This window comes from Amphiprion ocellaris, chromosome 1 (assembly GCF_022539595.1).
Source record: "Amphiprion ocellaris isolate individual 3 ecotype Okinawa chromosome 1, ASM2253959v1, whole genome shotgun sequence".
Lineage (NCBI taxonomy): Eukaryota > Metazoa > Chordata > Actinopteri > Pomacentridae > Amphiprion > Amphiprion ocellaris.
The window spans coordinates 41,309,394-41,327,484 of NC_072766.1; the positions used below are offsets into that span (position 1 = coordinate 41,309,394).

The following is an 18,091-nucleotide window of genomic DNA, read 5'->3' on the forward strand; positions in this document are numbered from 1 at the left end:
TTTTCTTTTCATTTACAAGCTGATTTTCTCTTTATGTTCTTGTTTTTTGCAAATTTTTTCCTACAACATACATATTTTTTACGAGGACATTTATTAAATTTATTTCTGTATTTTTTCTCTCTATCATCTTGTTTTTTTTTTGCATATTTTTTTCCATAACATACATATTTTTCATAAGGACATTTAAATTTATTTATGAATTCATGTATGTTTTTATTTATTTATTTCACAGTAAATATGTAAATTATTTTTTTTTTAAAAATCTGTAATTTTCCTAGATTTTATTTGTGATTTAACAAAACAGGTAAAATCTGTAAAATACTTTATTTACCTTACTTACTTCTTTCAAATGAAAAATATCTGTAAAATAATGAGATTCTTTGGCTAATTTAAATACAGAAAAACGTGCAACTGTATCAAAATACTATTTATGCCTAAATGACCAACAGTTTAATTTTTAAAAAACAAACAAAATCCATTAAAAAAAAGTAAAAATACATTAAAAATAGTGAAATATGGTAACATTCAAAAATTGTAAAAATTTTAAAAAATGGCAAAAATGAGAGCAATTTTGTGCAAAATAATATTTTTAGGTTATTTAAACACAATAAAATTAATTATTGTTTGTAAAAATACAAATTATTTACCATTTTGTTTTCTTTTTCTTTTTCTAAATATGTACATTAATACTTTTTTTATAATTTTACTCAATATTATGCAGAATTTAACATTTTTTTATGTCAGTTCATTGATCTTATGTAAATTAATTTTTTTTCTGTAATTTTACTAGATATTATTTGCAATTTAACAAAAAAGGTAAAATCTGTAAAACTGCTGAATTATTTAGCTTACTTTACCTCAAAATATATAACTTTTCTTTCAAATGACAACAAATCGGTAAAATAAAGAGATTTTTGGTGAATTTAAATGTAGAAAAACTGTGCATTTGGATAAAATTACTATTTATGCCTAAATGACCTAAAGTTTAATTTAATTAAAAAAAATAAATCCATTAAAAAAAAAAAAAAAAACTAGAAAAATACATCAAAAATAGTGGAATACAGTAACTGCAAATATAAATAAAAATGGTAAAAAAATAACAGCAAGTATGTGTAAAACAATATTTTGGATTTTTTTCTATGATTTTAAAATAACAGCTTAAAATATTATTTGTTTATACAGTTGACAGGTAAATTAACCCTCTTTTCTGTGTTTTTACTAGATATCTGAAATTTAACAAAATTTTACCATTTTTCCACCCTTAACATACATTTTTTTTTTTTTAAATTGAGGACATTTATTCATTTTTTTATATGTCAATTTATTTCTTATGTAAATTTATATTTTTTTTCTGTAATTTTAATAGATATTATTTGCGGTTTAACAAAACAGGTAAAATCTGTGTAATAGTTTAATTATTTATCTTACTTTACCTTAAAATATAGAACTTTTCCTTCAAATGACCACAAAAAACTGCTTTTTTTTTAAACACATTGAGCAAATTTAATGAATCAAAACAGTCAAAAGACTTAAAATAAATGAAGTTTTTAACTAGTACTGTTAATTGTGGTTGAATTTATTCAAATATATAGACATTTTTCTTCATTAATGGTCAGAAGTAACAGAAAGATCAGGTAAAACAGACTCGATCTCGCTCACTGAGGTGCTTAGTCACCCCCCAAAGATCCTCTGTGAGCTCAGGAAAAATCCAGCTTATGCAGAACTACGGAGTCAGATTAAGTTCTTACCGAGCTCCGACCACCACCAAGTAGTCGAGGAGGCGAGGGCACGTTTTCTTTTTCTCCATCTTGGATCGACCACGTCACGGGATCCAGGATAAACTCTCGAGTCAGTGGCGACTTTTCATCACAACCAGGGAAGTTCGGGAGTGTCGTCCTCAATTTTCACCATCATGGTTCCCAAAATAAGACTAAATCCCAGCTGTAAGACACAAAAAAAAGAGAAAATATATTAACTCTGCTTCATGTCATGCATTTATACAGTCTTAATGAAATAAACTTTGGAGTAAAAGCTTTTTCAAGGCTACAAAACTGGCCTAAATGTGGTTTCCTGATTTATAATCTTTGACATTTTTCAAATGTCAGCGACTACAAATTTTTAAAAAAAAGGGTACAGTACAGCATATTTTCATCTCTGTCTACCTGCTTCATGCACTAGTTCATTTAAAAATAACTGCATTACAGGTTGCATGATTCAACAAATGCTGTCAGCGCTGATGTGATTAAAAAAATAAAATACAGAAAAAACACAAGAAATACCATTAAATCCTAGGTGGCAGCAGTCAGGTCACATACAGGTGAGTTTAGACAGGAATATGTGGTTTAAGTGTGTCTTAAATCAGTAAATAATCCACCAAAAAGTGGTTTTATGTCTCAAAATTCAAATGAAAAACCAGCAAAGATGCTAAATGCAGCTGCACTGAATCTTTTCCCACTTGTAAAATTCATTTCTCTTTACTAAAGCGTTTGTGAAACATCAGAATATGGGAATAAAGGAGTTCTTGTAACGCAGTGAGTTTCTGAGCTCAGCTGGAAATGTCACGCTGATGCTCCACATTTCTATTTTACACAGTTAATATACTAATAATAATTACTACTATAAGAATTATCTTTTTTCCTATTGCAGATTGATGTTTTTGGATGATTTAAACCAGAGGTGTCCAACGTGCGGCCCGTGGGCCAAAAGCGGTCCTCCAGAGGGTCCAATCCGGCCCTCAAAGAGTAAAAATTCCAGAGAAGACATCAACTGCAGATTGTAAATTAGTAAAACTATAAATTTAAAATCATTTCTAGACCATGACAAGTTGTTTTGATCAAAAAGTAAAATACTAGATTGTTCATTGTTCTTTTGTCGTTTTGTGTCTCATTTTTGTAATATTTTGTCATGATTTTGTTGTTTTTTGTCTGACTTTGTTGTTTTGTGTTTCCTTTTTGTCTCGCTTGTGTTTGTCCACTGTTTTGTCATTATGTTCAGTGTTTCCTCTAGGATTTTTTCCCAGCAGCTGGGAAAAGGCCTTGTTTTATCTACAACTCAAAGATATCCAATTTGTTGTCATAGAAGAGGAAAGAAGAGCAGAAAACATTCACATTTAAGCAGCTGGAATCAGAGAATTTAGACCTTTTTTTTCTTTAAAAAATGACGTAGACCAATTAATCAGTGAGCGCCTATGAAAAACTTCTCATTGTTAGGTTGAAATATCTACACCTTTGCACCTTGGATTTATTTACATATTTACACAAAACTGCACTTTGTAAGTTGTTCTGCAACATGTAACACTACCGGTAGTTAATCTGCTGTTTTTATAGTTTTTAATACACCTACGAGTAAGCTATGCATTGTTTTCATAGATAGACTTTTCTACTAGATTTTTATATTTTAAATCTGATTTTGTGAATGAACCGACAGGATTGCTGCAACGATAATAAAGAAATTACATTAAAACAGCTGGAAATTAATCGAATAGCTGATAATTATTATATTTATAGTTGCTGCTCTGCAAAAAGACATGAAAAAGGGGTCGGTTTTTATCAGTGTGCAGCGACATTTCCTGGTTTTATTCCAAGTAATAAGCTCATAAAAGCATCCCTCTGGACTCAGGGATGCACCGAACACTCTGGTAAGTGTTTACAGGTGGCTGGTTGTTGTTGCTGTTGGGGGATAAAGAGGCTGGAGTAAGCAGCTTAGGGGCCTCGGTGGTTGAAAACATTTAGCAGCTCGTAGTAGTGTGGCCCTCGGTCAGGTGACTTAAAGGTAAAAGCAGATGAATTTCACCAACCTGAGGCCACGTACTGGTTTACACATTCAAATTATGGCTAAATAAAGTGCTTAAATCCATCTGAGCAGCTGTTTTATCACAATATAACAACAGAAAACAGGAGCTGAGTAGCGTCTAGCTGTCCTGAAGTCAAACAAAGCTGCACTAACTGCTGCTGTAAAGGTGACGACTAACATTTAAAACCATGCAAACCATGAGGCTTGCCTCTAAAGACCATCTGGAGAAACACACCATCACGTCCAGATATGTCCCGCTATTATTAGCAGCAATAATGTGATGCATTATTCATGCACATAAGGAGCCTGCCGCCACCGTAAACAAGCAGGTCTGCTTCATTTACATCTCTATCAGCAGCCTTTTATATCGACGGCGTAAAAATAGCATCGCATTTTCATTTCAAAGAGCATCTCGTGGCTGCAGAGAGAACTTCTGCGTGGAGGATCCGTTTCCTCCACAACAGATTTCACTCAGCGGGATCGTTAAACGGCACAAAATGGAGGCTCTGCAGCTTAATTCTGAGTGCTGAGCTGCAAAAAATGAAGCTTTAACTGACTAAAACAACAACAGTCATCCTCAAAATTATTCATACCCCATGGAAAGTAACATTCTTTTTTAGATTCTTCATTTGTAAAAGCTATTCTGTTGGTACTTCCTGTGTATCTTTTGTGTACTTGTTGCTATGCACAAATCCACATATGAGCTGGTTCAGCTTCATTTGCATGATAATAGATAAAAGTGATTTTTGCTCATGTTCAGAATTCTTCATACCTCTGACAATATCTCAACAAAAAGTGTCCCAAATGTGTTCACCTTTGTCCTAAAATTATTTGAAGATGTTAAAATGGAATAAATACCTTTTTTGTTGACCAAATGCTAAACAATGATGAAAGATGGCACCTTTCCAGAAGAGCATAAATAGAGGAAAAGTGTTCTGGTCATTCTCAATTTCTGGTCATTATGGCCAAAAAGAAGAAGCTCAGTGAGGACCTGCGTCAACGTCTTAGGTGTGCCGACAATGACGGAAAGGGTTACAAGGCCATGTCAAAGCAGTAAGATGTCCCTGTGGCAACCGTCCAGAGCATGATCAACAAGCACAAGAGGTTCAACACAGGAAGCGTAAAGTGTCCTCCAAAACTTGCCAGGAAAATCTGCGCAGAGGTCAACAACGACCCCCGTTCCACAACCAAGGCCTTGATTGAAACGCTTGACCAGGCAGGGACGAAGGTGTCATGGTCCATCCAGGAAGTCTCGGAAGACCTCGCTGCTCAGGAAGAAACAAGTGGAGGCTCGCCTGGCCTTAGCTAGAGGTCATCTGAAGCAAGATCCCAGCTTTTGGTCAACCATCCTGTGGTCTGATGAGATGAAGTTGGAGTTATTTGGCCACATGGATATTGAATATGTCTACAGGAAGTTTGGAGGAGCATACAAGCTGAAGAACACTGTGCCCACAGTCAAGCATGGTGGTGGAAACATAATGCTATGGGGATGCTTCTCTTCCTTTTTCTTCGTTTCTCATGGTCTTGTTTCTCTTCGTTTCTCATGGTTTCTTGGACCTTGACAATGGTCGATAGGTTGATAATGCTATGGGGATGCTTCTCTTCCAGTGGCACAGGAAACCTCGTCAAGGTCCAAGAAATCATGCGAAAGGAGGATTACATCAGGATCCTTGATGAAAACATGAAGCAGTCCGCTGAGAAACTCCAACTCGACCACAATTGGATGTACCAGCAGGACAATGATCTGAAACACACCGCCAAAATAGTGAAGAAATGATTCAAGGACAATGACGTCAACGTTCTAGAATGGCCAAGTCAGAGTCCTGACCCGAATCCCATCGAGAACTCGTGACGAGACTTGAAGACCAGAGTGATGGCTAGGAAACCAACCAACCTGACCCAGCTTGAGACTTTTGCCAAGGAAAAGTGGGCCGACATCCCACAGGAGACAGGAAGGAAACTTGTGGACAAGAATCGTCTAGAAGCAGCCCTAAAAAAAAAAGGCTATGCTGTTGACTATTAAAGAAAGACACTAAACTAGGGTATGAATAATTTTGAACATGGCATTTTTTTGGGAATCCATGAATAAAATACTTGAATTGTGTATTGTTGTCATTCTTTCAGTTGTTGGTCACATATAACTCAAGCAAACTTGACAAAATGCATTCATTTCATCACAAAATTTAAAAAAAAACAAATCACAAAAATGAATAATTCTGAGGACAAGTGTACATCTACACAAAATCTGCAAACACACAAGGAGATAAGACAGATCTAGAGCAACAAACCCACACTAGCGGCTGCAGTACGTGTTTGCCGAGTGAAAAATAAACTTTACAGCGACAGGATCAGCAATATAACCAGCGTTACTCCAACACCAACAACATGCCACATGAGGCAACGCTTGACACTCCGCCCTGAAACACAAACACTCAGCAGCCGTCCAGATAAGCTAAAGGATGTTAGCGGGTGTATTTAGCTGCAGCTCCATTCATGCATTAGAGCTGAGAAAGACTGCGACTGCTCTCCGTATGATGCGATTACCGCTGCAGGCCAACAAACTGAATTAAACAGACCAACTGCTCCTTGAGGATCTGGACATGGACATATAAGCATCTATAAATATGACTTTGAGCAGATTTTGCACTAATTCAATCGTTTTAGTGCTGTTATATTTGAATAAACCAGACATGGCTGCTTCCTCTGTGCTGTTAAAGCAGTAAATCTTAAAGCAGATCAACAGATTTTGCAAATAGTCTGCACAGTCAATCGTTGCCACATTGACAAACGCAACATTCACCTTAAAGGAAGTGTAACGTGAAATGAAGCAAATCAGCTTAAATACAGGACGCTACAACACAAAGAAAACTCACAGGTTTCCTATTTTCTCCACGACAAAACTACAATGTAATTTACTCCAGTTTAAGGGTCTTTCTGCATTCATTTACTTGTTTAGTTTTATTTAAAAGTCACATGAGTTTGTTCCAACAGCAAAATGAGCAAGAAAGAAAAAAGGTGTGGTTTCAAAAAAATAAAAAAATAAAATCAGTTGTTTGGAAATATTTCAGCTACAAAAACAGCAATGTTGACTATTGCACATTAGAGGAAAAAAAAAACATGGGCAAAAAGGAAAGAAAATGGAAACAAAAATAGGAAAAGCAGGGGTAAAATATTTAGTTTTTAAAAGGGTTAAAGACAATAAAACAAAATACATCCACAAACCTGCCTCATCTTTCTGTTTTTAGAGTTTCTCCCTCTGAAAATGTTGTCATTTTTGTAAATTTTTATAAAGATCACACACCTTTCAAATCCAATTTTCCTTTAATTTCATCTTATCCTCCCTATCTGCAACAAAAATGAAAATGTTGACCAAAAAAATGACTTTTCTATCACCACACGAGGCAAATAATTTGTTTGACCATTTAAATTTACACCACAAAGTTCTTTATGACAAGTAGAAAGCCAGATAAATGCCATCACAAGCAAAAAAAAAAAAACACTATTTTGGATGCATTTTTCAGTGTTACACCACATGAAAAGGGTTCCTAATGGTAATAACTAGTAATATGTTTAAATATTTTCAAATTGCTGATGCAAATATGCACCCTAAATGTAATATTTCTTTGCAGAAGTCCATCAGTATGACGTGTATAATGTCACAACGAGCAAAAAAGTTAAACACAAGACACTTGTGCTCCTAAAGGCAATAACTGATAATATTTATAATTATTTTATTATTTTAATACTTTTGATGCAAATATGCATCCTAAATGAAATATTTCGTCACAGAAATCCATCAGATTGACTTGTTAAATGCCATCACTGGCAAAAAAAAACTACTTTGAATGCATTTTTCAGCGGTACACCACATGAAAAGGGTTCCTAATGGTGATAATGAATAATATTTTGAATGTTTTCAAAATTGTTGATAATATATGCATCCCAAATTTAATATTTCTTTGCCAAAATCCATCAGTCTGACTAGTGAAATGCCATCACAAGGAAGAAAAACACCATTTTGGATCTATTTTTCAGCGTTACACAATGTGAAAAGGGTTCCTAATGGTAATAATGTATAATATTTTACTAATTTTAATATTATTGATGCAAATATGCATCCTAAATGTAATATTTCTTCACAGAAATCCATCAATCTGATGTAATTTATACAGAATATTTCTTATAAATGAAATATAACACAAGTGAAAGGAGTAAAAATGTAATAAAACACAAAAAACAAACAATACACCTGATTTCCAACATTAAATAATAAATAAAGGACTTAAAAACACAGAGACTGAAGAGCTGATTAAAAAAACACTAAACAAGTCATCTAGTGAAAATAAATATCACAAAGCCCCAGTCTGTCAATTCTTAAACACTCATTTGCAGCTGCTGAGTTGTTTATATGGTAAAAATAACACCAGAAATAAAGATAGGGAAATTTCCATCTATATTAGAGCAAAAATAATGCATCTATATGAACATTAAAAACCATAATAACCTTTATAAGTGGTGTGAAAATGATTAAACGTGAATTTATGTGAGTATAAATGTAAATAAAAGTGAATTCCTGCCTCTAAAACCAGTTCTGCCACGCGGTCTACATGTAAATCACCAGTGGGCCTCCACAGTGTCCTTAAGCCCACAGCTGGAGGACGCCCAGTGGGCATCAGGACGTCAGGGGCAGCGCTCCAGATGCATTATGGGTCTAATTATGTCTAATAGCTTGGCTGGAGAGCAGATCTGAACAAGACTGACCTCACAGCCAATAAACAGACCACATTTAATACAGAATTCCAGCAGGAAACGTTCAAATCTGCACATTTTAGCCTCGGCAGTTAGAAAACTCTCCCTTATTAGAGAGTGTCAGCATCGTTAGACTTCCTGACGGTTGTTATAAAAGGCAGCAGATGATCAAACAGAAGCGCACAGCGAGCTGAAGTGACTCAGCTTAACGTCAGCGCTCATCACGATCGCTGAAATTATTCCAGCTCCGTCTCCTGCACGTCGAGTCCACAGGAAACGTTAGTAAGAAGATCCTCGTGTCAAACAAACACTTTTAAACCAAATTCTTACTAACATTCAGGCTGTAGCTGTAAAGAGGCAGAAGCAAGAACTCACTTCCTGTTGGTGTTGGAACTGATTTTAAGATGTTATTGATCACATTAAAAGCTACAAATCACAAATTCTGAGTCAGTTCACAGCTTCAGATCCTCAATCCTCCAAAAGTCCAGGCTTACATCTAAAGGTTTTGCCATCAGGACTCCTCCAGAATCAGGATTTCATTTAAATCACCTCTTAAAACCTATTTTACAGCCTTTTTATTCTCATTTTACTTTTGTTTTGACAGTTTAACTCTCTTTTTTGACTTATTTTGCTAATTTTCTCCTGTGCAATGTCATTTTTTGGATCTTTATTTGAATTAGTTGGTGTTGATGTATTTATACAAACTATTTCTCCAATTTTTTTTATTGTTTTATTTTTGTTTGACCTGTCAAACCTCTGCTGCTGTATAAATAAAGTTATTATTATTAATATTTTCAGCTGTCTGACAGTCCTTTAACACATCATATGTGATTTCTGCTTTTATCAGAAAAAAATCAAGGTTAAAATTCTGCTATTTCATCAAAGTCCAGATATTCTATTTATCCAATTTCTTTTTTAAAAAATGCCAGAAAAAAACCCTACAAAAAAAACCCAATTTGCACTCCTCTGCTAAACTGTGACTCCATTAATGACACAGCTGTGACCAACAGTCATTTGATAAAAATAATAATACTATAATATAGTTAAATTGTCTTTCTTTCTTTCTAACCTCATTTTCAGCTGATCTGTCAAAGCACTTTATGTTGAAAAATGATGACGTTCCATCTAAATCACATTATTCTATATGTCTTATTAAAAAAATAAATAAATCCAGAAAATAACCCATTTGCCCAAACTAGATTCTGTAAAAACTAAAAATTCTGAGGCCATTAGTGATCCAGCTGTCTTGTGACAATAATTAGTAATATTGTAATCCTGTCCTCCTGACTGTCCTCATTTTCTTGGCTGGTCTGTCAAAGAACTAAAAGGTGTTGTATGAATAAAGTTATTATTAATTTACATTTCTGATGCTCTTATGGTTCCATCTGAAAAAAAACTAACCAAATCTAAGTCTAAATATCAGGACATTTCATCACATTTCATTATTCTATACGTCTCATTAAATAACTGACAGAAAATAAACAATTTACACTAATTAAAATCTGAAAAAAAATTATAAATTCTGCACTCCTCGGTGCAATCGTGACGGTATCAATGACTCAGCTGTGACCAACAGTCACATAAAAAAAAGTGATTACAGAAAAGAAAAAAAATCGGAAAAAAAATTAACCCGATTAAGCTTCAAATCAGGACATTTCAGCAAAAAAACACTTTTATTATGTCTAATTTTCAACAAAAGAAAATGGTAAAAAATTAAACCATATGCGGGAACTCAATTCTATAAAAAATAACAAATAAAATAAATAAATTCTGCACACCTTGTTGTAATGGTATTAATGACTCAGCTGTGACCAACAGTCACATGGAAAAAATTAATAATCTAAGCTTAAAATATGGAAATTTCATGTCTAATTTTTTAAAGAAAAGAAAATGCCCCCCCCAAATAATAATCTGAGCTTATAATCAGGACATTTATCTAAATCACGCTTTTTTATATGTCTAATTTAAAAAAAAAAAAAAAGAAAATATAAAAAAATTGCAGGAAGTAACACACAAAATAACAAAGAAAAATAAAGAAAGAAAATGCCAAAAAATAAACAATTTACAGGAACTAGATTCTACAAAAAATAATAATGATAAAATTCTGTAAAAAAATTCCCCTCGGTGCAAATGATTATATCACATAAAAACGATCCAATTAAGCGTAAAATCAGGACATCTAAATCAAGTTTCATGGAAATTACCTAAATCAAGTTTTTTATATGTCTAATTGTCAATCAAGAAAATGCCAAAAAATAAACCATTTGCAGGAAGTAAGTTCAACAAAAAATAACAAATAAAATAAATTCTGCTCTCCTCAGTGCAATCGTGACGGTATTATTAACTCAGCTGTGACCAACAGTCACATGGAAAAAAATGTAATATATCAGAAAAAAATGAACACAATTAAGCTTCAAATGAGGACACAAAGGTGCTACACGATTCCAGCTACTACTACTATTATTATTATTATTATTGTTAGTCACAGAGAGGAATCAGACTAATTATTAGTATTATTACTGTTAGTCACAGAGAGGAATCAGACTAATTATTATTATTATTATTCTTATTATTATTCTTATTATTATTATTATTATTCTTATTCTTATTATTATTATTATTATTATTATTATTATTATTATTATTATTATTATTATTATTATTATTATTATTGATAGTCACAGAGAGGAATCAGACTAATTATTATTATTGTTAGACAGAGAGAGGAATCAGACTAATTATTATTATTATTACTGTTAGTCACAGAGAGGAATCAGACTAATTATTATTATTATTATTATTATTATTATTATTATTATTATTATTGATAGTCACAGAGAGGAATCAGACTAATTATTATTATTATTATTATTATTATTATTATTATTATTATTATTATTATTATTATTATTGATAGTCACAGAGAGGAATCAGACTAATTATTATTATTGTTAGTCACAGAGAGGAATCAGACTAATTATTAGTATTATTATTGTTAGTCACAGAGAGGAATCAGACTAATTATTATTATTATTACTGTTAGTCACAGAGAGGAATCAGACTAATTATTAGTATTATTATTATTGTTAGTCACAGAGAGGAATCAGACTAATTATTATTATTATTATTATTATTGTTAGTCACAGAGAGGAATCAGACTATAATCTTCCTTCAGTGGAGGTGAACACAGAACACGTCCAACCCTCTCTACCTCAGAGAAGCATCAGGACAGTGAATGTCCAGGCAGCTCTTCCTGGTTCGGAGCCCAGATGTGTGTTTGATGAAGCAGCAGCTCCGTATCCAGACTCTGGACCACGGCGGTATTTTATTTTTAGACGAGGACGGACGGACGCCGATGGTCTTTTAACGGCTGAAACCGGTGCTGAACCTCCAAACTACAACATCTTCACACTGACAGACGAAGCTCCTGAGCGGCGGTGGGTGGTTATATAAGCTCAGAGAGGAGACGGGATGATTCACGGACCTCCAACGTGGACAGCATTTGTTGAGATTTAAATATCGATCACCAGAAACTCACAGACCTGCATATTCTGCTCCTAAAACTCACATTTAGTGCCCAACAATGTTCTTTAAATCCAAATTCTTTACTTCTTAGCTGTTAGAGGAAGCTAAGTGGTTTCACCTGTCACATCAAAATGAGTAAATTTACTTTTAAATAACGTTTAATTTTAAACATCCCATAATTCCACCTGCATTTTCTAATCACGTCCTGAGCCTCGTCTCTATGATAAATTTGTTTTAGTTTCATCTATTTCACGCCGAAGCTTCAACATCCAGATCGATTTTTACTTCATAATCAATAAAGGTGATATTCAGTTGGGTCAACTCATAAATCTGGAGCTCGTCTGCAGCAGGGGTGTCCAACATGCGGCACGCGGGCCAAAACCGGTCCTCCAGAGGGTCCAGTCCGGCCCGACTTTGTAAAGAGTAAAAATTCCAGAGAAGACATTAACTGCAGATTGTAAATTAGTAAAACTATAAATTTAAAATCATTTCTAGACCATGACAAGTTGTTTTGATCAGAAAGTAAAACATTTTTTGGTCATTTTGTGTTTCCTTTTTGTCTCGCTTATGGTTTTTGTCATATTTTTTACCATTTTGCGTTCTGCTTTATTCATTGCTGTGTATCATTTTGTTTTGTCCTCATTTCTTGTCATTTTGTGTCCGATTTTTTTTTTTTTTTTTGGGGTTGGTTGTCTTTTTATGTCTGACTAGTCATTTGTCTCATGCTTTTGACATTTTGTTTCTCGCTTTAGTCGTTTTGTGTCTCATTTTTGTAATATTTTGTCTCATTTTTGTTGTTTATGGTCTGACTTGTCGTTTGTCTCATTTTTTGTTGTTTTGGTTCTCATTTTTGTCGTTTTGTGTTTCCTTTTGGTATCACTTGTATTTTTTGTCTTAGTTTTGTCATTTTGTGCTTTGCTTTATTATTTGTTTTGTGTATCGTTTTTTGTTTTGTCTCACTTGTGTTGTTAGTCTTTTTTTTGTTGTTTTGTTTCTTGCTTTTGTCATTTTTTGTCTAAGTTTTGGCGTTTGTCCATTTTTTTGTCGCTTTCTAACTTTTTTGTCTAAGTTTTTTGTTTTGTTTCATGTCGTTCGTCTCATTTTGTGTCGTTTTGCGTCTTGTTTTTGTTGTTTTTCGTCTTTTTTTTGTCTGACTTTGGTCATTTTGATTATAAAGTAAAATACTATATCATTCAGTTCCAGATGACTAAATGTTGTGTTCCTTTGTAATGTGGAAATGATAAACTGAGGCTGAATGTTGCTGAAACTGAATTTATTTTTCTTAACAAATTTCAGATTGTTCATAATGTTTTGTAAAAAGATAATTCCTTAAATGTGAACATTTTCAGAATGTATTTTTTTTTGTACTAAAAAAGGAAACGTGGAGTTGTGGTTATTTATAGGTTATTATGCTGTGATTTTAGTGGAGATCAAACTGGGCTGAATGTGGAACCTGAACCAGAATAAGTTTCACTCCCCTGGTTTACAGCTGCGATTTATGAGATGTTAGTCCCTTTGTCGTATATCTGATGTGATTAAAAGTCCGATTAAAATCTAGTTTTTCACCTCGTCCATATGATTTATGATAATCTATTTAAATACAAAACTACAATCATCTACTGAGCAGGTAGATTAAAAAAATCCTCACCAGAATATCAGCAAATTTAAAAGCAGAAGAGATGCAGAAAGGGCTTGGTAACATGGTCATATGTTGTTTTGTTTTTTTTAAAGCTAGAAGTCAAATAAGCAGCCAATAACAGTTAAGCATTTCCAGATCTTAAAACCGCAGCATCCTGATGACAAAACCACAGATTCAGACTTCCAGAGCCTCTTAAATATGAAAAATAAGGAACCAATCATTCCAGTTTGCAGGGTGGAGTTTCCTGTGTACTTATTTCTCTGCAGAACCAGTTTCTAGTTCAAAATGTGTTTATAAATTAGTCCAATATTGATAAAAACAAGAGTGTAGAGCGACACGTAGGTTAGTTTGAGGCTAGACTGGATCACTTTTAATGGGGAAAAAAGCTTCTAAATATGCAATTTTGATACATAGAGATGAGATTTAAGGGGTTTAATCAATGTTTGGAGGACTTTAATTATAATATTAGAGATAGATGAATTATTGGACAAGCTGACTGTCAGATCTGATATTACAGCTATCAATACTGGTATTTTTTAATGGATTTTTACATCAATTAAATAAAAAATTCTCTATTAAAACTGCCTCTCTCTACCTGTAGGCTGTCACTTTTTTGTGATCTCTACCATTGTCTCATGCATAATATGATCACAAACTGTCTTTAACATATTTTAACATATTCTCTTTCACAAATGTAAAAACATTACAGAACGAATGCATCTTGAGTTTTTTTTGTTGGTGTTCTGCTAAATTTTGCCAACAATATTTCCATTTTTGCTGCAAAACTCTGCTCTGAATATCAGTCATTAACATGCTTGATTATTAGCGTTATGTCATTAATTATGTTCATTTCAATCATATTTTTTTACATGTTCAATTTTCCACAAAGAAAATGACAAAAAAAAATAAACATTTTCAGGAACTAGATTCTGCAGATCTTTAATTCGTCTTTAATTTAACTCTTTTTAAATTAACATTGATTAATAGACAACTCAATAAAAGGATCTTAATTGAGTTTTTTGTCATTGTTGTTAAATTTGGACAACAATATTTCCATATTTTAATGCAAGTCTCTGCTCCAAATATCAGTTATTAACATGCTTAATTATTAGCATTATATCACTAATTATGTGCTAATTTGCATAAATGTCTAACAGAAAAAAATGCAGTAAAATAAACACAGATAAGCATATTTTGGATGTTTTCTTTCCACTACTGCAAAAGAAAACATGTTTTACACTAATGCATTAAAAATATATATATTCCTTGAGCCACTAATACACACATTTACTATTGGTTATTGGTCATATTTTCATTTTTTACTGCAAAACTGTGCTTTTAATATCATTTATCAGCCTCTTTGATTCATAATAATCAATACTGACACTGAAAAATACATATCAATTAATATTATAACATTATATGAAGACAGTTTTTGCACATTATTATATTATTACATCATTAGTCATAGAAAGACTTTATTAATTCTGCAGGAAATTCAAGAAAACATGCTCTCCGCTGTATATTTATCATCACTCTATTCATTATTTAGTGATGTTTTTCTGCATGCCTGGTTTTATATCTCCATTTCTGAGCTACTGGGTGCTTGGATATCTTTTTTATTATCTTTTTAATATCCTCCCTGTGCTGTCTCTGTCTTCATAACATCCTCAGCTTCAAGCCCAACGTCAAGGTCACAGTCCATATGAAGAGAAGATAAATTACCTGCCTGCTCCCATCAGCCTCCTCCTGCTACACGCTGCCTCATTTACACTATTTTTGGATGTTGTGTAAGAAAACCACACCGCAGAACGATGCTCTGTGGGCGGGATGACAGCTGAGGCTTCTCTGGGTCAGCATTTCATCAGAAACCTGCCGTTAGTGGCGGTTATAGAGAAGAAATCCAACACAAACGAGCTGGTTTTCATGAGAATTTAACCAGATCTGACAAGCTAGCTCTGCTGATTAGCTTGACTTAGCAACATTAGCTGACAGAAATTGGAACATTCGCGACAACGGGGAATTGTAAAGCAGTAGATAGTAAAGTTTGGTTTATTACGTTTATATTTATGTCTGGTTGTGTGGGTTTATTCCGCTCCTGGATGTCCACACACACACACACGAAGCATCCTCCATCCTCCCTGTTAGCTGACTGCTTTCCTACGTCACTGCTGGATTAGCTAGCATGCTAACTAGCCACCTAGCTGCTAATTTCACCGATTTATCTCTTAAATTAAAACGTGTCAAATGTTTTTTGAATATTTATATTTATTTTTTAAACATTTAAATATAATAAAATATCTTAAAGCTCCAGAAAATCAACCCCGCCGGGCGTGTTCAAACAGGCCCCAAAAGCCGCGTCCTCACCTGCTCAGGGTAGCCGCCTAGCAGCTAACGGTCGCCGCGAAGCAAGCTGCTGAGGGCGGCCCGGCTGCTGCGTCTCCTCCGCGGTCACAGCGGTGCAGTGGCGGCGACGTTTGCTCCGGATTCAGCCCCTAAATCCGTTCAGGTTGGTGGTGAACCATCAGAGGAGGCTCCCCGCTCCGTGTGACTGGATGCCCGGCGCTGCAGGGGAAGCAGAGAGTCCGGCTCAGAGCTCGATGAGCGACTGTGTCAGTCGGCCAGTTCCAACCAACCAACCAACCAACCAACCAACCAACCAGCCTGCCTGCCTGCCTGCCTGCCTGCCTTCACAACATCCTCCTCCTCCTCCTCCTCCTCCCCATCATCAGCAGCAGCAGCAGGAGTTCCGCATACTCACAATCAATAAATAATCAATTAATAATCAGTCTTTAAGGTGTTTTATCAATCTGTAGAATTTGGAAACCATCAAACTGATCAATTATTAACATCTTGTGGAGATCAGTACTGGATCACTGTTGGGTACCATTTAGTACACACATTTATTAGTAGTAGTAGTAGTAGGAGGAGGAGGAGGAGGAGGAGGAGGAGGAGGAGGAGGAGTATTTTATTTTTTATTTTTAATTTTCAGAAATTAATCATTTAAGATGCTCAAAACATCAACTCTATTTTTTTGTCACCCCCATAAAACTGGACTGACTGAATAAATAAATGAATAAATAAATAAATGCATAAAAATTTAAAAAGGACTATAAAATCCATTACAGTAACCCCAAATTATATAAATACCAAAAGTACACATTTAAGAGGCCGCCACAAGTCCTTAAAACTGGACAGAAAAATGAATACACGAACAAAAATAAATAAAAATAATTTTTTTAAAATTAAAACATCAATAAAATCCTTGCAAAATTGTATAAATTTCGACATTAAACATTTAAGATGCTTAAAATTTTCTTATGCCACCCCAAATCCCTAAAACTGGACAATAAATAAATAAATGATTTAATAAAAATAAAATAAATAAAAATAAAAAAGTCTATAAAATTCATGAAAAAATGGTATAAATTCTGAATTCAAACATTTAAAATGCACATTTTTTATGCCAACACAAATCCCTAAAACTGAACAATAAATAAATAAATAAAAATAAAAAAGACTATAAAATCCCTTACAGTACCTCAAAATTTTTGAAAACATCAATTCTACTTTTTTTTATGTCACCACAAATCACTAAAACTGGACAAAAAAAAAAGAACAAAAAGTTCATTCCAATATCCAAACTCTGGCTTTAGCTGAAGTTTTGAACTGTAATAACTAGCTTAACAAACCAAATGCTGCAGGAGTTTTCAGACTGTTTTCGAGCAATGTTCCCTGTAATTTTTCCTGAGTGTGAGCAAACACACAAACTCCCTGAGCGTCCCTTGGACCACTGTGAGCAACATCAGACGTGTGCACTGTGGTCACACCAGCATCACATCCATTCAAGTTACATGGTTCATTAAAAGAATCAAATTACAGCATTTACATTTCTGTTAAAACACTTAGTCAACAGGAGCCAGTTGAAGGCTGCAGTGATTTTAGTGACACTACAATGTATAAGAGTGAAGTTATTGAATATTTGTCTCTCTTTACTGTTGCAGCGGTTTTGCAAATAGCAGACGGACCCTGTTCACTCCATAGACACCAATGTTATTCCTGTAGCTTGAAAGACAGCTACTTTTGATAAAACTGGGCTTGTAGCACATTGTCTGCCTTGCAACAATGGGAAAGAGGCACCGTTTATGTTTTGACAACCTATATCTAATGAGTTATTGATGCTGGAAGTCCCAATCTGTGAATATCTTTCCAACTTTACTGAACTTGGGGCCACTACCACCTAAGGAGTGATATATTTAATTTTGAAAAAAGCATTTAGCCATACTTAAAGCTTTAAGTGCTTTATTAACGCGGAACTAAAAATTTTGTATTGTTTTATTATCACAGGTTCTGTCTGAAAAGAGGTGGCATCATTTTAAACTGTGA

At 34.0% G+C, this 18,091-nt stretch overlaps 1 protein-coding gene across 3 annotated transcripts in view; it reads right to left on the minus strand.

Moving 5' to 3' along the window:
- madd (MAP-kinase activating death domain) overlaps positions 1 to 16,383 on the minus strand; it is a 96,841-nt gene extending 80,458 nt beyond the window's left edge. For all 3 annotated transcript variants that reach the window (XM_055009674.1, XM_055009669.1, XM_055009667.1), the window contains exons 1-2: positions 16,073 to 16,383; positions 1,749 to 1,941 (exon numbers count right to left, since the gene is read on the minus strand). In XM_055009674.1, the coding sequence (XP_054865649.1) occupies positions 1,749 to 1,807 (59 nt within the window). In that variant the 5' untranslated portion in view covers positions 1,808 to 1,941; positions 16,073 to 16,383. The remainder of the gene's footprint in view (positions 1 to 1,748; positions 1,942 to 16,072) is intronic.
- Positions 16,384 to 18,091: the final 1,708 nt, after the last annotated feature.